Source organism: Perna viridis, chromosome 5, assembly GCF_037379345.1.
Source record: "Perna viridis isolate PV_CMFRI_1.1 ecotype Kerala chromosome 5, ASM3737934v1, whole genome shotgun sequence".
In the NCBI taxonomy this organism is placed as follows: domain Eukaryota; kingdom Metazoa; phylum Mollusca; class Bivalvia; order Mytilida; family Mytilidae; genus Perna; species Perna viridis.
In genome coordinates this window covers 2,714,742-2,740,151 of record NC_142449.1, presented here as the reverse complement: position 1 = coordinate 2,740,151, position 25,410 = coordinate 2,714,742, and the positions used below count along the sequence as shown (strand labels likewise).

Below are 25,410 nucleotides of genomic sequence, written 5' to 3'. Positions count from 1 at the left end.
TCTCAGTCTGCGTCTTTATAGTCTATAATGATTGATTCCCTCAGCTAACAGATAGACATTAACCTTTCCCAAGCACTTGAAAGCTTGTACCAGGAAATAAGTAGGTCCAACCCAGATTATATACTGGGAGATTTTTTTAACCTTGCAAGTGTCACAAAACCATGTTTTAGTTTGAAAGCCTTACATATTGTTGAAAGTACTGCTGCTTTTAATGCTTAGATTTATATGATTTGTTCTGTTGTCATGGAAATTATGAAAAATTATTTGACTTTTGTTTAAAGTACTGCCAACAAGACATTTACAGTGTATTTCATTTGTCATTATTTCAGTAGTTAAGTCACTACAACATAATAATTTCCTTCATTTTTGTTATGGTTTCTTTTTTGAGTGTCAGTCAACTGAATGGCAATAAAATCTTATATAGGGTTAATACAAGGTTTTAACACAAGCAAAATAAAAGAGAAATATAAGAATGCTGTGAATGATGACTTTAGAAATACTTATTGTGGGTATTTTTATATGACCAAAATAAAATACAGTTGGATAATGGGATGGCGCTTTCGTCTGTGCCATCCATTTTGTCATTTGTAGACACTTGCTTTTCCAGTGATTACTTTAAGGCTGGTAGGTTGATTTTCATAAAGAAATAACATCAAACTTTCAAACCACAAAAGTTTGTCTTAATTTTGGGGGTTATGGCTCAACTGTTTTGGAAGTTTTATAGAATTTATATATAATTCTAGTAAAATCATATGGTCATCTGATATTGTTCTAGAATGTTCTACATCACCAATGTCAGACTGGATTGATTTTGAAGGATTGACTTTGATGGGGCAGAAGCAAGTATTTACCTGATTTTTAATAAGTTAAGATTGATCTATGTAATTATTTTACAATGTGCCATACCACAAAGGAAGGCTGTTTTATCGTTAGCCAATTAAGAATTGAGTGCCAGGAACAAACATTTTCCTGATATTACTTAATGTCACTGGATCTCCTTGACATTGTACCACTAGGTGCCATACCCCAAAGGAAGGTTGGGATTGAACTGGAACCATTGAGGAATTATGGTCAAATTCTTATTTTGTGTTAAATGTCTACTGATGATCACAAAATTCAAAGCTGCATTGAGCTTAAATGGTGTGTTCATACTTCCCCCAATTGTTCAATCTTTATGACTGTATCAAGCTGCGCCATGCAAAGCATTTTATTTTATCATAAGCATGTTACTTAAAATATATTAATGTGGTAATGATTGAACCAAGGATAAAAAAAAAATAGAATGTGATGTTTGCCAGTTATACTTATTTCACATACTTAAAAAAATTAAGCTTGAACAGATCACCTGCACAAAGTTTATGCACTCTCTTGCAGTGCATTATCAAGGTTATAGTAGGGGTGACTTGAAAGAAAACAAGACTGCATGATCATGTGTTAAGTCATCTATCAGGATTTATAAAAGTATTATTAAACAGGAGAAACCAGAGGAATCTTAAAAGGTCGGAAAATAGAATGAAATGTTTGATCTGACATGCAGTGAAAGAGTGGAACAATTGAAAGATATAATATTAATTAGATTTGGGGTACCCATTTTCTGAGCAAACTGAATATTTCTTGTTTATCCTCTTTCAGCTGGAAAGTTCAAATTGATACACAGTGATTTTTTGCTGATGTCTAGAAATAACAAGAAATAAAATGAGAAAGAAAATATCCTCAATGTTACATTTAAAACCCTGAAGTTGAGTTATCTCCCTTTGTAGTCCTCCAACAGTAATTGTGTCTACTTAATATGATGACCAACCTTCCAATAAAATTTCATGAAAATCCTTAGAGCAGTTTAGGAGGAGTTTACTTGTGAGCTTTTAACAAGTGAAATATTTTAGTTGGTTTGTCTTCCTCTGACAGTTATTATACTTTCTCATGCACATCTTCATATGATGCCCAATCTTCCTGTAAAACTTCAATACTTTTCAAGTGGGTAAGTAGGATTTTTTACAAGGTTTTAACATGCGAAACCCTTTAATTGGATTTCTCCCTTTGCTGTCCTGTAACAGTAATTATAGTCCTATAAATCTACACGATGCCATTCCTTTCTTAAATATTTCATTAAAATCCATTGAGCAATTTAAGAAGACTTTTGCTTACACTGTTTTTATGTAGAAACAATATAGGAAACGAATACTACTAGATAATGGAATGTCTTGCTTTTCATACAGACAGAAATAAACTGATAGAAAATTTATCAAAAATCATAATTCTATAAAGTTTATTGCAATAATGAACCAAACAAAACACCCTAAACTTTGAAAACTGTGTCAGTATATGAGGATAGTAAATGACAAACTGGATTCTCTCTAATAATTTAAAATTTCCTTTTAATTTCTTTGTTTGATGAGAGATATTTGTTCCTCAACAACCTTACCAATGTATTGTTTATATATTACATGTTTTAACATGTAAAACCCCAAATTTGTGATATCTTCCTTTGGAGTCCTCTGCCATTAATTTGAACTACAGATGTATAATGTGCAATCTTCCTATAAAATTTCATCAAAATCCTGAGAACAGTTAAGGATGAGTTGCACTTATGAGTTTTGTTTTTTTTAAACATTTGAAATCCTTTAGTTCAATATCTCCTTTTGGAGTTCTTCAACTGTTATAACATTCCTTCATGCACATCTACATATAATTACCAATCTTCATATCAATTTATATCAAAATCCCTTGAGCCATTTCAGACGAGTTGGTAATATAAGAAATGTGGACAGACAGGATGAACCCTACATATTCCCCTTACTTGGTTTGTAGGAGGTATAAATACTCTTTTGGAAAAGTTTTGAAAGTAACTGTTAAGTAATGTAAATGTGTGTGAAGTTGGGGTACTGTTGAACTGTCTGGAATCAGAAGTCAAGTTTGACATCCACTTTATACACATTAGAAAAAAAAAAAAACTGATTCTTATCAATTTGGGAAATGCAAAATTGTTAACGTTTAAAATGCTGTAATCTTTAAAGATTCTGTTCTTAACAATGACCAGAAACCTTTAGTGTTAACAGCACTTTGAATCTCTTTAATTCTGATGGTTTGATAATTTCACTTAGTAATTTTGTTTTTCTAACTCCATAATAACTTCACTTTACAGCTTTACTAAAACCACAATATTACAACATTTTAAAAAATACATTTTATTAATTGTTCAATAAGTAATGTCTAAGGATTGTCTATTGTTTAACATAGCCTTGTGGATATGTGATCTGTACATAGGATGGACAGTTAGGTGTAGAACAACAGTATCCTGCTCCTGGTGGGTCTAAGGAACATACATCTGGCAAGTTCCATGTATAACATCTACAATATTACACATACATTGTATCTTTCAATTATTTATATATACTTGTAATGCCAGGTGTTCAATTGCAAATATAAGAATGCACACATTTTAACACAAGCTTATCTACTTGTTAATTCTTTGGATTTCCCCTTTTTATCTTTTTATTCATACACTTATTTTAGAGCCCTAACCAGAATAAGGATCTAGTCTAAATGGTCTCATTTTTGTAGGAGTGATTTATTGTTTTATACTTCAATGTTTCTTGCAGAGTTTCCATTCCATTTCTTTTTTGCTGTGTATTTGTTAATTACAGTCTTTATTATTCGACTACCAGCGACTTTTGCAAAATGGGACTTAAGTTTTGCACTCTGTCCTTCAGTCAGGAAAACCAGTTTTCTGCACTTTTTTGCTATGCTTGCTACTATACATTTGATATATGGTACATTGATTTACCATTACAAGTTACAGATCAAGTTTGAAATTTGTTCCGTTCGGTTGATTTTTGGATGAGTTATTTACCCTTTGAATTAGAATATTCAAGCAAAAACTGTTTTCCACACTCATCATGCTTGTAGACATGTTTTTGATATTTGGTACACTGCTTTACTATGACTAGTTACAGATTAAGTATAAAATATGTTCCAGTTAATTGATTTTTTTCATGAGTTATGGTCCTTGCACTTTGAAAATTAATGCAGACTCAGATATCTGCACTTTTCTCATCAACAAATTATGGATGAAGTTTGCTTTCTGATCTTTTTTTTTGTGTAGGGGAGTACAACACTATACCAAACATAAACCAATGTTAATTTATATGACAAAAAAAGACTTTTGAATCACCCAGGGGTAGGTGTATTGGGTAATATATTGTTTGACGTTTATGGGAGTAGTTTAAGAATTTCTTTCTTATCTTTCATCAATACTCACTTCTCTTTGCAGACATATCGTCCAGTATTACCATCTACGCATTCACAGTTATATTTACATCCATCAGACCATTTTTGTCCTAATGTGTATGTAGTTCCCTTGTATACACACATACCTATCAACAAATACACAATAACTAATCTAAAACAATTCTTATTGAGACAATAACACCTGTTTTGGTCGATAGATTACTAGGTTTGTAAACTATTCCATTCAGTGACAACAATCACCAGAAGGTCATGACAAGGACAAACTGTTATAAAACATTTAAAATACAAGTAATGTACACTTCAAAGCATTTGTTAAAGAGATAATTTAAATATTTGAACAATTGTGATCCAGTCAGGGCAAATTACATTATCCCCCTTGGTTATTTAGAATTATGAAAACTGAATTATTATAAACCATACTGACATTTTCTTTATCTATGGTGGAGAGTTTCAAATAACTGAATTATTTCCCTTGTTATTTACCCGTTAATGTTCCGTTCCTGATCAGTACGCCATTACAGTAAGGATATGAACAACATTCTCCAGCAGGTTTCTGAAGGGTACAGCCTGGTGGTAGACTGTTAAATGTTGGACACCTAAAAATACAAACCCTGGGCTGAGGACAACTGTATCAAATAGGGTCAACCTAGGTAACTTAAAACCGACAAAAACTCAATAAGAAAACAAGAATTTATTTCTGAGACACCTTAAAAAAAAATCAAGTCAAATAAAATAAAATGTTTATCTTTCAATTGGACAATTCTTATACAACTAAACCATCAGCATAGCATAGTTTTGTAAACTAGTTCCCTCATGGTGGCAAGAATTACCATGAATTATTATTGTATGGTCAACCTAGGTAATTTAAAGTCTTCATTCAGGCAAGAATTTATCCATATTAATACTGAAAAAAAATAAGAATATATTTTGATAAAAAAAAACCCAAAAAAAACAGTTATAGTAAATAGTTCTCTATGAATCGGATAAACCCTATACATTAATTAGACCATCTGCATAGCATTTAAGCAATTCTATCTGAGATGATCTAAATTTATTAACCATAAAACCTGACTAGAGCTTGAAATGTGGCATCTACTTAAAAACAGACATTTATGAAATAACTTACAAGCTATTACACATGTAACGGCCAGCTTTGCCATCTACACATGTACAGTTGTAGTCACAACCATCAACCCAGGACTGTCCTTGCTGATAGATCTTCTGTTTGTATATACATACGTCAGCTAAAAGATACAAAACAACAGCTTATTAATGTTTTTTATTTTACTTTCAAGAGCAGAGTCAAGAAATCAGTATAAAGACTTTCCTGAATGATGATGTTATGATCACTAAAACTCCTGGATTTCAGAGGTTAAAAGGCTAATAAGGGGTGTACAATTCATCATATCTTATGAAGCCATTAAGTTCTACATACTGGTTCCAGTAATTCCAGTTGGTGCAGCAGTGCTCCTGATAGAACAATCAGCATGAGCAAGGATTGCCATCACATCTCCTTCAGCGAATGAATCTGTAATAGTAATGTTACCTAGTGTTAATGGTTGACCATTTTGTAACAACTGCTTTCTATATAATGACTATCAATCAATTGAAAACTGTAAATATAAAATAATTGTTCTTGACAGTGACTATTACATTTCAAGTCTGGTGAGCCAACCATAATAAGCCTGATATTAACCTTGTTGATCTTAACTATCAAATACAAGATGCAATTTTCAATTGTAATGGCAATTTATCAATAATGCATTTTGTTTCAAATTATTACTAAATAGTACATGTATACATTAAAAAAGAAAAAAATATAAACAACTGTTTTGCTGCAAGATTGCAAGATGATTAATTTGCAATATATTTCTTTTGAAATTATTCGGCGATTAATGTACACTACCACTAGGAGACCCGTAAAAATTACAGATCTTTCCACAGTAATTCTATTACAAAATAATCCAATAATTACAGCTCAATATAATTTTGTATTAACTACCAATAAATTACATATATCCTGCAAGAAACATTAATTACGTGCAGGATATATGTAATTTATTGGTAGTTAGTACAAATTATTTTGAGCTGTAATTATTGGACTGTATGCTACAGTAGAAGAGAAAGAACTTACTCTGACCAGAATGTGCCATTTGGTTGCCTGGTGCATAAAGGAATGTTGGTTTATTACCACTGGATTGTTCAAATGGACAACCATTCTGTGTCGATACCATCATCCAACCATTCACATTACATCTATTGCTAGAACTGCTACTCATGTAGAACTGACGACCACTTGTTGCATCACTGAAAGAGAAAGTTATTCATTTAAGGTCATGGGAGAATCTTTATCATATTTGTTTATTCTTTAAAACAAGATTTTTATACTCCATAAAGATATCTTTTTATTCCATAATTCAACAGACAGCATAACAAACATGTCATTTAATAAACAAAGTAATCTACAATCAATTTTTGTTGCAGGTTGGTAACTTTGGTAGGGATTTTTTTTCTCAACTATAAGCTTGTAGTAATTTGACCATTTCTTTGCCCTGAATTTGATCCTACCCCCACCCCCATAACCATTTATAAAAAATAAAATGGTTGTTCCCTTACCCGATCATACTGAAGAATTCTTTAGGAGCATTCTGTATGTCTGTGTAGGTGGAGGAGATAATTCTACTCTTGTCAAACCAACTGTTCTTGTCAGCACCAATGGCATTAAATACAATATTGGCTTTCTCTACTCCATTGTTGTAGATGGCTACTTTCACCTAGAAATCAGATATAAAGATTCAATCAGTATTTTTTACTACTCTTAATACAAACATAGTTAGATCTATAAATCTAGTATACTACGGTTTCTTACGTATTATAAATTAACAGAAATTATCTCCACTAGCAGATATGAACACAAGTTAATGCCTACAATTCCAATCTTAAACCACATATAATCTGCCAATATAGAGAAGTCTTAGAGATATAATAATAACCTTATCAATGCACAAGTCTTCCCAGTGATTAGCTAAGTCTGGCTTGAAGTGACCAGGATATTGTGAAGTTAGATACATGGCCTGTGGAACATTTCCATTGACTGTGTTTGGACTCTGCCACATTTGATAGAGGTTTCCAGGGACTCCAGAGACTCCCTTCATCATAACCATCCAACCTGCAATTTATATTAGCTTAAATGAAGAATTTTCAGTCATTTCCGCAAATTTTACTCTACCTTTACAACAAATGTAAACAAGCTGATACCATAATGATAACATACAGAATATTTCTATGGATGCACATATACATATTATTGTATATTACTTGGAGAATATCCAATTATCTCCTTTTTATCTTTTAATGTTTTTTACAGTTAACAGTGAACAAGCCAAAATTTTACTTATAAATGCTAATTAATTGAATGTTTAAACATGTGCTATCCTTTAACCAATATCACACATGATATGGTGTTGGACTACTTTTATCTGAAGTTGTCTCTATACAAACAGTGGAAAATGAAAATATCTATCTTTTGTTATGGTCATTTCAGAACAATTTGTAAGAAAATTATACTTACTTCTGACTTATCAACTGCTGTGTGTTTACCAAGTAAACCTTGACAATGAAACACAAACTTGGGAAATAACAAAAATTGTCTTATCAAATAAAACTAACCTTGTCCTGGAAGGGCAACTATTGGCTGAGATGTTACATAGATAGGCCCTGTTCCTGTGCCTGTTCCAGCTTAAAAAAAAAGACAATTCATTTGATAGGGTTGTTGTAGAATGGCATTTGATAGGGTGTTGTAGAATATCAATTGATAAGGCCCCGTGCAGGTCCGGGTGTTAAAGAATAGGCCTGCAGCAGCGCTAAGCTTGTCGTAAAAGGCGACTAAATAGTGCTCAGAACCCTAGCCAGGGGCTAGGGCGCTCTGCCCACAGAGCAACTGGGATGTGTGCCCCAGGTGGTGGAATGGGGTACCCCTGGCGTGTTACATGCTCGGGTTGTCAGGCTATAATACGGAAAACCTGACCGCAAACCATAGTGGTGCACCGTGTTGGGAAAGATGCCACGTTCCTCGCATGTTAAAGAACCCTACTGTGGTATTCTCCCTGAGTAGGAACCATAGGGCTCCGCCACAGGAGGCTAAATTGCTGACCATACCCACCTCTCCCTATTTCCAGTGGCAATCAAAATTTGTCGACCCCATTATCCTTGTGTCCCATCCCTTTTTTCATGTCATCATTTCATGTTCATTTTATCATCCATTTCATGTTCATCGTCTGAATATAGCTGAAATATTGCTGCTCGGACGTTAAACCCCAACAAACAAACAAATCAATTGATAAGGGTGTTGTAGAATGGCATTTGATAGGGTGTTGTAGAATGGCATTTGATAGAAGTGTAGTAGAATGACAATTCATTTGAAAGTGGTGTTATCATTACTTACAACAGAAGTTACAATATCTAGGACAGTTCTCCTGAGCCCAGGCAAGGTAAGGCTGTTTACAGGCATACTGTCCATAACTGGCACAATTGTTGATTTTGTCTACACAAAGTCCAGTCGTGGAAGTTGTTCCTGTGCCACTACCACCAGTACCTTTAATATACACACAGTCAAATACATTTTAACAATATAATTAAGATTAAGAAACATTAGAAATGTTATACATTGTTGTTTAATTTAGCTGCTTCATATTTAAAACAATTGGGAACTAATAGTTAACTGTTATTCTGAGCAGACAGAAAACTTCTGGCTACACTTATTTCATATAATCTCCATAATTTACTTAAATTGGTATTGTGTATTATTTTCTAGTTTTTAATCACGCCCGAAGGGGAATAACCCTTATCAATTCTTATGAGTTGAGAAGTAAATTGTCCAAGATGTATATTAGTTCAATTTAGTTGTGTAATATACATTAATTTCACCCTTTCCTTATTTAGTAATAAAATCTGATTGGATGATATCTAACATTGTTCAAATATCAATAAAATCTGATTGGATCATCTAACATTGTTCAAATATCAATAAAATCTGATTGGATCATCTAACATTGTTCAAATATCAATAAAATCTGATTGGATCATCTAACATCAATAAAATCTGATTGGATCATCTCACAAATATTAAATTTTCATCTTTTACACTACAAGAGCTAATGCAAGTCACATTGAAACCAAAGACATCAAAAACATTAACCCATTAAAGGGGATCAGAGGGAAAACACTTTACCAAGAGACAAAGAATACCACTGAATATAATAATAATAGGATAGAGTGAATAACAAAAATATGATCACGATTGCCAAAGAACACCTAGGTTTAAAGATTGTGTGAAACTTGTTAATGCACAAATTAAACCTTAATGCATTCTTGGTACCAGCGATCATATTTTGGTTATTTACAATAACCAATTGATTATCCAATCTTTTATATAGTTTTCCTCCATTAATTGTTGCTTTTTTTAACATAAATTTTGAATCGTAAGAACAGTGAATGGATATTCATGTTGTGATGTTTTAGGGGAGAAATTCCAAGAGTGAAATTACAAAATTTATTTCACAGTGTGAATTATCAATAATTTTTACACAGGAATCTTTCGGTAAATCACTGCTTTCTATATATGATAATTTGCATTATAAATTAACTGTTTCATATTAAGAATATTGGGAATTAATAATTGACCGTTTTTCTGAGCATTAACAGATCATTTATCACTCTTATTTCCTCGAGCTTTCCACATTTTTTTTTCAAGAATTTAAGGAATTCAGACATTCATCTTACATCTTCTTTCACTATTTAGACTTACAGTAACCACAGTATTTGAAACAGTTGTCCTCAGCCCAGGGTTTGTAAACTCCAGTACAGGCAGATTTTCCATAAGAGGCGCAGTTGGTAAGTTTATCTTCACATCTTTTTGGTCCTGCGGTAACGCTTGGAACTAAAATAAAATTGATAGTATTGCTAATGTAATATAATTGAGAGATTTATGCTGACTAATTAAGTCAGTACTTTACTACTAATGTAATAAACAGAACCAGGATCCCCTTGTTTAGCGCTACAACCTCCCTAAGCTGCTTAGGTAATACAGGTAATAGACAATTGAACGTAAATGTAAAGTTTTTGTATAAGTTAAGGAAGATGACCTAGTGTAAGGGATGTAACTCTTGAAATCAGTGATAAGCTTGTATCTTATTCAATTTCACCAACACCTATCAAGATTTCATTTGAAACAAAATGAAATCAGTCCAAGTTACTTTGATGCATACAGTGAAATTGATGTAAAATGCTGAATACAAACGCTCCAACAATTTGTAATATAAGAGTTTTGTCCCTTCACCCAAGGTCTACCTCCTTAAGCAAGTAATTCAACAAGATTTAATTTCAAAGAAATAGAATAACAAATTCATATTATACTCAAGAAATAAATAGCTCACTAATAAAACCCGCTTTCCATCACAATATAAGGAAAATTAATGTTTCATCGGCAAAAAGAAAGTTGATGTCATATGAGTACCAATTAAGGATACAACATCCCTATAGGAAATTTGATACAATATATCAGTAACCTGTGATTAATAGTAGATCAGAAAAATGGGACATTAACTATGTATATTACCACTGTACAAGGAAAATTCAAGTTTTTTTGGCAAACAGGAAGTAGATATTACACAAGTATAAATCCCACAATACATTATTATACAAACTATATAAAAATTTGTATCAAATTTCAACAGCCTGTGATTTTCAGAAACTGCAAATAAAATGTGTTTCAGAATAATGGAATGACAGAATGACAGAATGATGGACACAGGTAAAACAGTATACACCTCCTATGGAGCAGAGGTATAACTATCCTAGGATAGGTTGAGAATTCAAATAAAAAAATCAAGATTACAAGATTTTTGTTTCAAAACTTACCACAATGACCACAAGTCAAGTTACAGTTCTTTCTGGACCATGCATCATACATTGCTGAGCAGGCTTGTTGTCCATAGGCTTTACAGTTAGAAATAGCATCATAACAGTTTTGATCTATGTGTGGTACAGGAGTGTTAGGAAGAGGAGTGGGTGCCAGTGGGGTTGGTGGAACTTGACTGTTGTCACATCGGACTTCCTTACAACAGTCTCCTGGTACATCAAACATTCTACATGCTGATGGTAGGGCATTGTATGTTGGACATCTGTGTAAAAAAAAATAAATAGCATGGCAGAAATGAACCAAACAACTGCTAACAACTTTTTAAATGCATAGCAATACAGCACAATCACCATTCATAAACATTTTTACTGATCTTATTAAAATACATCTTTTTTCAAACAGAAGTTTGTACTACATGTATGCTATCATTTTGTCTTTATGTTCCCATTATGAACTATTGTAATTCACACAACCCAGCAGTAACACATGCTGTCACATGAATATACTAAGCAGTACAACACATTGTCACATGAAACTACCAAGCAGTTCACAATATAGTCACATGACTTAATCCAGCAGTACATCATATCATCACATGAAACTACCTATATACCTTAACTAACTAAAGTATCACAATACTTACCTAGCAGTACATCTGTATTGTCCCATGGAAGCATCAATACATTCACATGAGTAGTCACATCCATCTTCCCATCTCTGGTTCTGCTGATAAACTCTTCCCTTGTAGATACACACATCTTAAATATTCAGAAAAGTCATAATAAAAATAATGAACATACATGTATATATATTATGTCATGATACTGCCAAAGAATGAACATACATGTATTTATCATGTGATGACACTGCCAAAGAATGAACATACATGTATTTATCATGTGATGATATTGCCAAAGAATGAACATACATGTAGTTATCATGTCATGATACTGAATCATGGTTGGTTTCTCACCCTCCTAATTTCATATACAATGTAATAAAGCACTCAGCTTCTATAATTGTTTATGCTGTTAGCTTCCAATTTATTTACTTTTTTTTATAATTTTTATTGTAATAAAGTAGTAATGTATCACCGCAAATAAATATCTAATAAGACCCAAGACCTGTAAGTTTCACATATTCTCTCTCTTTTGATTCATGTTCCATCTATTTCATTCCTTAATCATGTTCCATATACTCAATCTATTCCTTAGTCATGTTCCATATACTCACTCTATTCCTTTGTCATGTTCCATATACTCATTCTATTTCATTCCTTAGTCATGTAGATGATTAAGTTCCTTGGTTTATCCTTAAGGTCACTAGTTTTATTTCAATTTAAATGGCAATAAATAGCTAAAGATATAATAAAGAAATCAGTTTCCCAGGCTTTGACAGATTTGGAGTAATTGAGTCTGATCCCCTCCATGTGATATACTTACTTGTCCTGTTTCCAGTGACAGAGACTTGGCCTGGGATGTAGTTAGGTCTAAATCCTGTGAATTGTCCACCAAAGCTACCATAGACTGGGTATTTACTGTTTGGTAGGAGGGGGTTAACAGCACTGCCGTCAGGTCCAGTACACATTGGTTTGTTACAACATTCTCCTGGAGTTCTCGTCATGTAACATTGGGATGGCATGTTGGGGTATGTCGGACATCTGTAAAAGGATTTATATTACTACAAGGAACAGCTTGCCATCAATTCATATCAATTATCATTCATTGCATGAGACTTCTGTTTTGTTTTGAATTAAGACTTTCTTCTCTGTGAAACTTAGCACTGCCATGTTATTAAAAACTAAAACAATATTTTGACAAAGTATTTAACTATTAAGAATGTAGGATACTTTGAAGGTACTCCATGGATACTAGTTTTCAGGGTTTAGGGAAAAGTTATCAGTTCATGGATTTAAAACTATAAACAAGAGGCTCCCAAGAGCCTGAATCGCTCACCTGATTAAAGTTTGTCTTTCAAGGGCAATAAATTTAACAAGGAGTTGTCCTACAGTTATGATTCAAGAAGACTTTGGTAGGACTATCAAAAGGATCATTTCAGCGACAGAAAGTTTCTTTTTATCTATTATAGTTTTCAAGATATTGGCTGAAAACTGTAAAAATTCATCTTTCAAGGGCAATACAAGGAGTCACCTGACAACTTTGATCCCTGAAGACTTTTGAAGGCCTTATAATAAGGGTCATTTCAGCTATAGAAATAATTTTGCTAAACCTCACGGTTTTGGAGAAATGTGTGAAAAACTACTATCTGACCACTTTGTTCTATTTTTAGTAAAGCGGCCATGTTTTTTTCGATGGATAAAAAATCCCCACATCAGTTCTATTCACAATACCCCAAGGAACATTCATACCAAGTTCGATTCCAATTGGTCAAATAATGTCAGATGAGAAGACTTTAAGAAATAACATTAAAAATAGCAAAAAAACGTTGAAATGGGCAATAACATGGCTTAACAAATTAAAATGAAAATTTGACCACAGATAGATCTCATCATGCTGAACACTTTAACACCATGTCAGAATTGGCTAAACCAAACCGTTTTGGAGATATATGCGAAAAACTACTGTCTGACCACTTTGTTCTAATTTTAGTAACAGTGGCCATGTTTTTTGACAGATCAAAAATCTCTACATCAGTTCTATGCATGATACCCCAAGGAACATTCATACCAAGTTTGGTTTCAATTGGTCAAGTAGTGTCAGAGGAGTAGATTTTTGAAAGAAATAACATTAAAAATAGCAAAAAATGTCGAAAAAGGGCAGTAACTCCAACATGGCTTAACAGATTAAAATGAAAATTTGACCACAGATAGATCTCATCATGTTGAACAATTTTATCCGTCAGATTTTGGCTAAACCTAACGGTTTTGGAGATAAATGCCAAAAATTACTGTCTGACCCCTATGTTCTATTTTTTAGTAACAGCAGCCATCCCCACATCAGTTCTATGCATGATACCCCAAGGAACATTCATACAAAGTTTGGATCCAATTGGTCAAGTAGTGTCAGAGGAGAAGAGTTTTGAAAAATTGTTAATGACGATGATGACAGACAACAACAGACGATGACGATGGACACCAAGAGATGGCAATAGCTCACATGGCCTTTGGCCAGGTGAGCTAAAAAACGAATGGAAAATTTCCTTTTCATTGGGAACCAAATTTCATGGTTTACCAAGCCCATGAAAACCATGAAAATTGGTACCTGACGAACAATAATACTTTCACAGTATTGGTTTACACATACTTAGGTTTACATTGATAGTATCCACTTCTTCCTTCAAGACATTCACAACTGTAGTCACATCCATCATCCCACTTATCTCCTTTGTTGTAAAGTTTACCCTTGTAGATACAGAAGTCTGAAAAATTATCATCAACTTTATGTGAAATTCATAAAACGGCACCAGAACTTTTTGCCCCCAACGAAAGCCATAGGGCCAAAAGTTTGTGTCTCATTTCTATATTTTTATGTATTTTATTTGAATTTTGTTTGTATTTAGTTTCCTTTTACAATTGTTCACTTATCTATCAAACACATGTGTTATTTACCCTGGCTAATACTCAAGTCAGAAAATAACATCATTTATTTAAATCTTACTCCCTTTTAGTTACTTTATGTTCTTTGTTGTTTGTGTCTGTTTTCCATGTCTGGTCTTTGTCCCTGGGTTGCATTCTTTTGGTTGCCGCTGTGGCCTTGGTTCCCTTGATTATTCTTTTAAAAAAAGCAAATATTTACTTCCAATTTTTGGGGAAACTTTTTATGTCTGTCCTAAGAAATTGGAATTAAGAATGATGAAACAATGACTTACTATCAGTATTTCCTGTAAATGATGTCTGACTTGTTCCTGGTGAAACAACAATAGGGTTCTGTCCAGAAGTTCCAGTTCCAGGCTGTGGCTGTACAATCAGATTAGGGTTTCCTGGAGTGGGTGTTACATTTGGTCTGGGTGTTGGGACCAGTTGTGGCAGAGGGTTGTAGTTACCAAAGGTTGGGCTGTTACAATGTAGGGATGGGCAACACTGGCCTGGAACTTTAGTGAAGGAACAGAATGATGGGATAGCTGGGTATTGTGGACATCTGTAAATACAGAGCAAGTTTATATAAATAGTTTGATACTGTGGACATCTGTAAATACAGAGCAAGTTTATATAGATCCTGTGCTTGTATGTTCTATAATTGATGTTCTTCCAAACTGTGCATTTCAGCATTAATTTTTAACCAACACTTTTTTCTGTTGGCAAGGTGTATCAGATAATAAGATTAGACAAGTTCAGTCATATCCGGACAATAAAATTTACTTGTATATTCTTATTTCTATGCATGTACTTATATTACTTACTTAGAAGTACACTTGTACATTCCAGTACTTCCATCTTCACATGTACATACATATTTACATCCATCGTCCCATGATTCTCCCTGTTTGTACACCTGGCCGTGGTAGATACACACACCTAAAATCATTAGACTTTTAAAACAAATCCTCTGGAACATACTATAGCATAGTGAACAAAATAGTGATATAAACCTGACACTCTTGGAGAGAAAAAAAAACACAATACGCCAGCTTTTGGCATTTGTTTATTTGCAATTGTTGAAAAAGGTTTTGCTTTCAATATACATTGGGAATATGTGTTAATATTTTTCTTTTTTATTAGAACCAATATCAAACACTTTGCTATGATCTTACTTCTGCCTCCAGTTGCCCCTGGAACCTGACCATTAGGTAATCCTGATCCAGTGATGACTGTATGTGTACCAAGAGGTACAACATTGATCATGTTAGGTGCCAAGGTGGGTGATGGTGTGGGTCTGCCATCAGGGATCAATGGGGTCAACTGTTGTCCATTAACATTACATCTGACTGTAGAACAGCATGCATCATTAGGATCTTGTACCAATGTACAGAAGTTTGGAATACTGGAGTACGATTTACACCTTAAAACAAAGGCATAAATTAAATACACTGTAATAAACATGTTGCTTCTATAATGGATTGACAACTGTCAAAGAGTATCCTCAACCAAAACAATAAGTTTGAAGTATCACTACAGAAAGTTGTTTCTGGGTAATATTTTACCTTTTTAAAGTACAAAAAAATGTATACAAGAATCTGATAAGAAATGCAATGACTATTTCAATTAATGTAAAAAAGAGAAGTAAGGCTTGAGAATTATTAGTTTGAACTTTAGGTAGAGAAATACCTAGCTGTACATCTGAAGTGGTTACCAACTGGGCTCTCACAGATACAGTTTAGGTTACATCCATCTTGCCATCTCTGTCCTCTAGCATACAATGTATTCTTGTACATACACATATCTGTACAGAAATAAAAAAAATTCTTAACATGCTAAATAAAAATATAATGATATAAAACCCTTTCTATCATACAAAATTGTATCATTACTGTAAGGTATAGTCATTCCAACAGTCATTACTGTGCGATGATGATAATGATGTCATCATGCCACAAATTATGTAAACCTAACTTGAATCCAACAAAATGACCTTATAAAATCCCTATCAATACTTCAATAGTGCTACAAAATGACCTCATAAATCCCTAACAATACTTCAATAGTGCTACAAAATGACCTCATAAATCCCTAACAATACTTCAATAGTGCTACAAAATGACCTTATAAAATCCCTAACAATACTTCAATAGTGCTACAAAATGACCTCATAAATCCCTAACAATACTTCAATAGTGCCACAAAATGACCTCATAAATCCCTAACAATACTTCAATAGTGCTACAAAATGACCTTATAAATCCCTATCAATACTTCAATAGTGCTACAAAATGACCTCATAAAATCCCTATCAATACTTCAATAGTATTAAGTATATTATGATTCACTATTTCTGTATTGACTTTCTCACATTACTTAAGAGAGTTTAAAGAAAGTTGTATATACTATTTTCACACTTTTTTCTGCATTAAACCAACTTTAAAATACTGTACTTGGAATAGTAACAAGCCAAAAACAAATTCAATTCAGATTTTTATGTAACATAGATATTAAAATTATTATTTCATTATTGAAACATGCAATCTTCTGGTAGATATATATTTCCATTGTAATATTTTGTGCAATACATTGTTGTACCAATCTTGGTCTATATAAATGTTAATAAATTAAAAGTGACCTCTGATTAAATGGATAACCTTTATGACTTGCCTGTTCTTCCTGTGATAGTCTGTGTGACTTGGTTTGGTGGTGTTACAGTGCCAACAGGTCCAGTGTTCTGTCCTGGAGTAATGTTAATTGGCTGGTGTGTTGTTGGGCCATTTGGTGAAGGTGTATTTGGTCCAGGAGTTGGGGTTCTAATAGGGTTAGGATTAGGTGTCTGGAAGCTGTCACATCTGGCCATTTGACAACATTGATCTTTGGGATCTTGTACATATGTACACTGAGGTGGAAGGAATGGATATGATGGACATCTACAATATAATAAATAAACTTTGGAAGATGGATGAATTTGCTCAGATCACGCCAAACCGTGTCTTTTTCTTTAATTCAATATCCTAAATTCATTTGCAGGAAAAATAGTGTACAAAATATCCCAGAATCATTTATAAGAAAAACATTGTACAAAATACTCCAGATTCATTTGCAGGAAAAATACTGTACAAAATATTCCAGTGTCATGTGTAGAACAAATAATAGAGAAAAATATTCAAGTGTCATGTGTAGAACAAATAATAGAGAAAAATATTCCAGTGTGATTTGTGAAATCAAAGACAACAGAAAGTTTTTAATCAACATTTACTCAGATGACATCTTCCAAATTTCAGTTTTTACCTGTCTGTACATCTATATTGTCCTCTGGTGGCATCAAAACATTCACACCTATAGTCACAGCCATCATCCCATTTCTGTCCCTGCTGGTAGATCTTACCCTTGTAGATACACATATCTAAATTACAAGAGGAAAAGTGATTAAGTCAAGATAGAGATATATAAAAAGTCAACTTACCTCAACTGTTTCATACAAAACTTAATCAAAAGAGCAATTACTTAAATCTAATAAGAAAAAAAAAATCTTACACTGTCTCTCTAAGAACAAACAAAATCTTGATAGTGTTATAATAATTAATCTGCTTAACTCAACTCAAAGCTTATAGATGTTTTAAATAAGAGGAGCATAAGCCAAAGAGAAAGGAAGGAATATGTAGCCTCAGATTTCTTTTACTAACTTTGGTTACTTCCAGTGAAACTGGTTCCTGTGTTTGGAACAAATGGATTTTGTCCAGTGTTGGTTCCAATGAATGTTCCTGGCTGTATGGGTGTTGGGTAAATGTATTGTGGTCTAGTTCCTGAAGGTCCAGTGTAGTATTGTGGGTTAACAGTATACCCAGCTGGCGTAGTACCACCAACCACTGTACCAGGAGTATTGGGGAAGAGGTTAATATTACAGTTGGGAACCAGACAACACTGATCACTAGGGTCAGTTGTCAGTTTACATCCAGCAGGTACCTGAGAGTAGGTTTTACATCTGAAATTGTTTAACAGATTTTAAAATTCATAACTAGCTGAGTCTGGCTTTCTTAAAAAAGACCCTGATTACATAAAAGTTTGATCACATTCCAATTTAAATTAGGTCAATCAACAGCTCTTAAACATTAGTTAGCAAAAAAATTGATTAATGGAATACATACATACATAAATGAAAAAATACCTCTTGTGACAAGTATATAAGTTGTTCATGGAATCATCACACTGGCATGTGAAGTCGCATCCATCTTGCCAAGTCTGACCCTGTGAGTAGAATACCCCCTTGTATACACATTTACTGAAGGTAGGCCTTGGTACAGGTGTTGGAGCTACAGTGTTCTGGCCTGGTTTTGGAGATGGTGTAATGTATGGATTAGGTGTAGGTACTCCTGTAGGGAATGGTGTAGGATTGACATAGTCACAGAATGGCTTCTCACAGCATGGATCACTAGGATCTTGTACCAGTACACAGTGGCTGTCTAGATTGGGGTACTTAGCACACCTGAAATTCATAACAATATAATTTGGTTTACCTGAAATAATGTTAAAAACTCCTATTATACAAATAACATTTAAATTCACCGATAATAAGTGTTGCTACAATAACTTTAGTTGCAGGTTACTCCTGGAGTTTTTGTAATATACATGATTGGTATTCTTGTATTTACTACCTCTTTCATAAACTAGAGACTCAAGAGAGCCTGAATTGCTCACCTGGTTAACCATTTGCTTATTTGAAAAACTTGAGTAATGAGACAGGCTAAGTTAAAATCAACTAAAATTATTCATAGCATTTTCATGACCTGAACCAAAATTTTGTTAAAGGCTACAATTTTTGAATTTTTTTCAAAAACCTGTCTTATGACCCCTAAGTTCCATTTTTAGTATAGGCAGTCATATCTATTTACAGATTAAAAATCACAACAGTCATTTTGAGAACAACACACTAAAGAACTATCATGCTAATTTGCATTCAATGATCTTAAATGGTTTTAGAGAAGAAGATTTTCAAAGTTGTACATGTGAAAAAAAAATAACAAAAAAACTGTTTCAGGGGTTGTAACTCCTACATTAGTCAATGGATGATTTTGAAAATTTCGGCATTGGTCCTTCTCATGATGCTTTACAATTTTACCCGTGCCAGAAATTTGCTAAAGGCGACGGTTTTTGAGTTATTTGCAAAAAACTGTCATCTGACCCCTATGTTCTATTTTTAGTAATGGCGGCCATGCTTTTCAGGAATCAACAATCCCATCTGTCAATTTGTGTGGGATACCCTAAGGAACATAAATGTTGACTTTCATTGAATTCTGTGCAATGGAATTTGAGAAGAAGATTTTCAAAGTTGCACATGCGAAAAATGCAAAAAAACTGTTTCAAGGGCCGCAACTCCTACATCAGTTGACCAATTGTTTTGAAAATTTTGGCATAGGTCCGTCTCATGATGCGGAACAATATTACCCCACCAAACATTTGCTAAAGGCAACAGTTTTTGAGTTATTTGCAAAAGACTGCAATCTGACCCCTATGTTCTATTTTTAGTAACAGTGGCTATGTTTTTTTCATTTTGTGCAGAACACCCTAAGGAACAATCATGCCAAGTTTAAAATCTGTCAGTCCAGTAGTTTCAGAGGAGAAGATTTTAAAAATTTGTCCATGACAATGACGACGACGGATGCAAAGCGATGGCATATGCTCACTTGGCCTTCGGCCAGGTAAGCTAAAAATGACTATAGTGTCTTTCCCTACCAGATAACTTTGATGTTAACTTGCACATTGCTCAAATCTTTCTCTGGATCGGGTGGTTTCATATTCTTCAAACTTTGTTGTTTTGGGTATAGTAACAACCATAGCTTCTACTCAAAACCTTTCCTCTGAGACTCATCCACATGACACTCATAGGGATAATAAATCATAACATTCTAAACCCCCACCCTTACCCCAGTCATAAGAAACAATGCTATATGTTTTCTACCTCTGAACAAAACTGTATTGTGCAGGTAATTGCATCAATGGCTATCCTAAAATCTCACCAGAACTTTTATTGACCGTAACCCTCTCATATGATACTCTACCTCTGAACACATTTATATTGTCCTGTCATATCATCTAAACATTCACACTGGTAGTCACATCCATCATCCCATTTAGATCCCTGGTTATATACCACACCACGGTATAAACATCCTGTTACAAAAATATCACTCATAATAATGCACTGAATGTTCAATGGACCAAACCATTTTTTTAGTTACTGGTACTTTTTAGTCAAATGCTCAGGTGCTTAAAACAGCTATACCGATTTAATGTAATAGGGTACCAGTATATGTTTAAAGTGTTTAAGCCATAACTATAATAGAGTACATGCTACTGGCATTTAAATTCATAGTTCATACATTATAAAACTTACAGTAAATTGGTAGGAGTCAGTAAAAATATAAGCCTTAGGTGTGAAATAAGCAAACACAAGTCTTACCTTTCTTAGGTGTAGGAGCTTTTGTAGTTCCTCCAATAACAGGAGGTGGGGTCAATGTGGGCTGAAGATTTGGTGCAATACCAGTAATAACACCAGGTTTGGGAGTCAGTGGGTTGGGTATGAAACCTGGGGTTGGTGTAGGTCCAGCAGTTGGTTTAACTGGGCATTGTGGTACCTTACAACAGGATGGGTCAGCTGGATCTGCTACCATAATACAAGCACTTGGTATTTGGTCATATCTGGCACATCTGTAATGGTATAACACAATTCATGTAAGGCATTCTTTGTAGGGTTATATAAACAATCATCACTGTTTAATAGATCAAAATTAATTAACTTCAAATGTTTAAGAGATAGACTGTAATAACTTACCTCTCCTCACATCTATAGTATCCAGTTTGGGAATTCTCACAGCGACATTTTGCATTACAGCCATCATACCACTGCTGATTCTGTTGGTACATGTTTCCTTTGTACACACATACATCTAAAATTGTTTGTAAAGTAAATTTAGAATTTCATTTTAGACAAATAAATATGGACAATATTAGCACTTGCTTTCATCTGTTGTCTTTGACATCTCATTGACTTTTAAACATTCTTGAACTTCAATCAGCCCCATGTTACATTAAAACACAGTCAGCCCCATGTTACATTAAAACACAATCAGCCCCATGTTACATTAAAACACAATCAGCCCCATGTTACATTAAAGCAGATTAATCAGTAATGACAAGATTATTTCATACTTTTAACATTGACTTTAATGATCAAACATCTTATATAGAGAAGAATAATTTTGTAAACTGTACTTCTTTAGTGTATTAACATGGAGACATTCAGTCAACTAATACACATTAAGTAAAAACTGAATGTTTTAGTGTTCTAACATGGAGACAATCAGTCTAGCAATACACATTAAGTAAAACTGAATGTTTCAGTGCATTTACCCTTGTAGTGCTATATATAATATATAGGGCTTAGATGCTGTGGCTGATAATTTTTTTTATATTCTGATTGAGAAGGGTATGGACTGTCCTAATGCTTATAGCAACTTGATTTCTATGATATTGTGGTCGTGTCATATATATCTTTGAAAGGTGAGTACCTGTACTTTTATATTCTAATTATAATTTGTAATTATGACCTATTTTTACCTGTATTTTATCTGTAAATATTAATTAAGGTGTGAAAATAAAGATATATAATAATGTGATTGTATTTTTTGTCCCCAGACAGCCAATTTTCCATCAGGATATCTCCATTATTGTTTTCTGGTAGCTGTTCATCATCGTCCAATGAATCGAAACCTTTAAATTTGCCCTCACTATCAGAATTGTTCAGAAGTTCACAAAAAAAGTCCTTATGTTGAGGGATAAAAGCAGCCATTACGCCTATTCATTCATATGCAAATATTTTAACCCTAGATATTCTCGTTAAAATTACGCAAGACAACAGAAAACCAATCAAATTGCTTGTATTAAACATTATTTAAGCAATATAAATGTTTATTTAAAGCCTACATTCGATTGGCGAACATATATAGCTGACTAAGAAGGGAAAACCCCAATCCCGAACTAGTCCGGGTGTAGCCATAACGTCTCGATATACGAAACCGGACTAGTCCTGGCACAGCACGATAAGGGTTAACATGGAGATCATCAGTTAAACAATACACATTAGGTAAACACAACCTGTTAAGTATCCAATCTTTTGATTTACTGTATAAAATTCAATCAAGTTTCTCCTTCACTTCATACCATCATAACTTACTCTTTGGTTGTGGTGCTGGGGTTGGTGCTGGAGTTCCATTAGGATTAGGTACCAGGGTTATACCAGGAGTTGGCTGAACATTTGGTCCAGGTGTAGGTTGTGGGTTCTGACAGTATGGTCTCTGACAACATTGGTCCTGTGGATCATTTACCAGGGTACAATATGGAGGCAGTTGTGGGATCTTGAAGCATCTGAAAATCAATATGTTGTCAAGATACTATATTAAATAGACAATGAGACTGGGTGCAGACGAAAGGAAACCATTCAATATTGATGTAGTGTACACTCAGAAGGTTGTTACAGTTTGGAGTTTTGAATAATGATTCTCCTGATATTACAACTGACCATTGCATAATATTTCAAATGTTGTGAAGTAAAATGATTCATCAATTGTAAATCACAGTAAACAATGAAACATTGGTAAGATATAAAAAGACAAACAGTAGATGTACCTCTCAGTACATTGGTAATGTCCAGTAGATGAATCAAGACAGACACAGTGGTAGGTACAGCCATCATCCCATGACTGACCCTGGTTATACATCTTACCCTTGTACAAACATACATCTAAAATTAAATATCACATCAATATTAGCATTCCTAAATAATGTTCCTATGCTGTTTTTTTTTATTCTAATTACATAGAAGCTATGCATTAAATTCAATTTCTCCTTCAGTAATCTTTCTGTTATTTAGGTACTATAAACTGAGTGAATCAATATTTTCATACAGAATATGTATTCCTGTATGAAATATGTGTGTAACAAATCCTATATATCAGATGGGCAACCAAGGAACTGGAAGACGAACTTACTTGATCTTCCTGTGATTCCAGTGTTAGGTCTGTTAGGTACTACAACATTGTTACCATCAATGGTTCCCTTAGGTCCAGTCACTACTACTGTTTGGTTGTTTGTTGGTGTACATTTAGGGACCTGACAACATTGGTCACTAGGGTCAGTGATGTATGAACATCCTGGCTGCAGTTTAGGATATGTTGGGCATCTGTGGAAGTATAAAATTTTCACATAACATTTTGTCATGGTTTTGGCATCATTTATACTGTTCCATGGCCTATTATCAAGTGACTTTGATGAATAAATAATACAACAGTGAAACCTGTCAAAATCAAATCTCTTTTGGAAATTAAAATCTATTTGGTTTAGACAGGTGTTTAGTTTACCCAGGTGTTCAATTTATTCAGGTTCAAAATGCATTTAAATTGGTATAAAGGGACTTTAAAAGTGTTTGCTTCAGCCAGGTTTTTGAATTTTCAGGGTTTGGTTTAGACAGATTTTTGAATTTTTCAGGGTTTGGTTTTAGACAGGTTTCACTGTACAAAAAAGGTCTGAACATTTGTCCCTTTTAAAAGTGTCCATTGTATTTATTGCCATAAATAAATTTCTTCCACATGTAAAACAATTATTCCATGATTCTCCCCATTTGAAACCAACTCCAAATGAAAAAAAAATTACCTGTCATTACAGGTGACTTGTTTGGCAGCAGCATCTTCACATCTACACACCTTACTACAACCATCTTGCCATGTCTGGCCTTGTCTGTATGGCACACCATTATAAATACAGAACTCTGAAAGACAGTATCAATAAATCCTACAATTTCAGACTGTAATGTTATTATACTCAGAATAATACAAAATAAAGTACAAACACATTTTCCAGGGTTTGAAAAGTCAATGATAAATGAAGACTATTCTAATTTAACATCAAACTAAGTAAACATTATCTAATATTAAGTTGCAATACAATCTGGGCAAGGTAAAAACTAATCATACAGTAGACACAAGGTATATAATCAATCAATATTTGAAGAATGTTACTGGCAATAAAAAAAGGCTTACCAATTTTAGGAGCAAGTGTTGGGTTTGGATTAGGAGTATTATTAGGACCTGGCACTGGTGTAGGATTAGAACAGTCTGGTCTCTTACAGCAGGGGTTGGCTGGGTCACTCACCATTCTACAGTTAGCAGGTAATGGTGGGTATCGGGGACAACTAAAATACACATTCAACAAATACATAAAAATATCCAGCTATATACACTTATTTTTATGCACTTATATCTTTCTTATTAAAAATATTTCTTATGTACAGGACTATTTTGCAACTGAAATTAAAGCCAATTTACACAAAATATTAATATAAGGATTTAATACTGAATCAAAAATATAACACCTTATATCTCAGTAAATGTCCATCACTAATGTCAAATGTCAGCATGTTTTATTTGTTTATTTTATTGGTAATGCTGTAACTCAACATTTGTAATGAATTACATGTGTAGCAACTTACATGTCAGTACATGTGTATTTGCCTGTCATTCCATTTTCACAGATGCAGTCATATTTACATCCATCTCTCCACCTAACTCCCTGAGGATACTGTTGTCCATTGTAAATACACACTTCTAGAAAGTCAAACATATTAATAGAGTATATAACTTTTCTTCCAGTT

At 33.7% G+C, this 25,410-nt stretch overlaps 1 protein-coding gene across 1 annotated transcript in view; it reads right to left on the bottom strand.

The window, feature by feature from the left end:
* Positions 1 to 3,169: 3,169 nt before the first annotated feature.
* LOC148615603 (uncharacterized) overlaps positions 3,170 to 25,410 on the bottom strand; it is a 55,837-nt gene continuing 33,596 nt past the window's right edge. Inside the window, exons 45-76 of the mRNA XM_088581996.1 lie at positions 25,249 to 25,363; positions 24,800 to 24,951; positions 24,414 to 24,528; positions 23,753 to 23,943; positions 23,391 to 23,505; positions 22,939 to 23,129; positions 21,538 to 21,652; positions 21,166 to 21,413; positions 20,765 to 20,876; positions 18,874 to 19,191; positions 18,392 to 18,690; positions 17,997 to 18,111; positions 17,373 to 17,635; positions 16,392 to 16,506; positions 15,878 to 16,125; positions 15,527 to 15,641; positions 14,996 to 15,264; positions 14,431 to 14,545; positions 12,610 to 12,827; positions 11,811 to 11,925; positions 11,167 to 11,429; positions 10,055 to 10,186; positions 8,693 to 8,842; positions 7,918 to 7,986; positions 7,242 to 7,417; positions 6,865 to 7,022; positions 6,383 to 6,555; positions 5,684 to 5,776; positions 5,375 to 5,492; positions 4,732 to 4,844; positions 4,259 to 4,373; positions 3,170 to 3,348 (exon numbers count right to left, since the gene is read on the bottom strand). Of these exons, the coding sequence (XP_088438122.1) occupies positions 3,222 to 3,348; positions 4,259 to 4,373; positions 4,732 to 4,844; positions 5,375 to 5,492; positions 5,684 to 5,776; positions 6,383 to 6,555; positions 6,865 to 7,022; positions 7,242 to 7,417; positions 7,918 to 7,986; positions 8,693 to 8,842; positions 10,055 to 10,186; positions 11,167 to 11,429; positions 11,811 to 11,925; positions 12,610 to 12,827; positions 14,431 to 14,545; positions 14,996 to 15,264; positions 15,527 to 15,641; positions 15,878 to 16,125; positions 16,392 to 16,506; positions 17,373 to 17,635; positions 17,997 to 18,111; positions 18,392 to 18,690; positions 18,874 to 19,191; positions 20,765 to 20,876; positions 21,166 to 21,413; positions 21,538 to 21,652; positions 22,939 to 23,129; positions 23,391 to 23,505; positions 23,753 to 23,943; positions 24,414 to 24,528; positions 24,800 to 24,951; positions 25,249 to 25,363 (5,231 nt within the window). The 3' untranslated portion in view covers positions 3,170 to 3,221. The remainder of the gene's footprint in view (positions 3,349 to 4,258; positions 4,374 to 4,731; positions 4,845 to 5,374; positions 5,493 to 5,683; positions 5,777 to 6,382; positions 6,556 to 6,864; positions 7,023 to 7,241; positions 7,418 to 7,917; positions 7,987 to 8,692; positions 8,843 to 10,054; positions 10,187 to 11,166; positions 11,430 to 11,810; positions 11,926 to 12,609; positions 12,828 to 14,430; positions 14,546 to 14,995; positions 15,265 to 15,526; positions 15,642 to 15,877; positions 16,126 to 16,391; positions 16,507 to 17,372; positions 17,636 to 17,996; positions 18,112 to 18,391; positions 18,691 to 18,873; positions 19,192 to 20,764; positions 20,877 to 21,165; positions 21,414 to 21,537; positions 21,653 to 22,938; positions 23,130 to 23,390; positions 23,506 to 23,752; positions 23,944 to 24,413; positions 24,529 to 24,799; positions 24,952 to 25,248; positions 25,364 to 25,410) is intronic.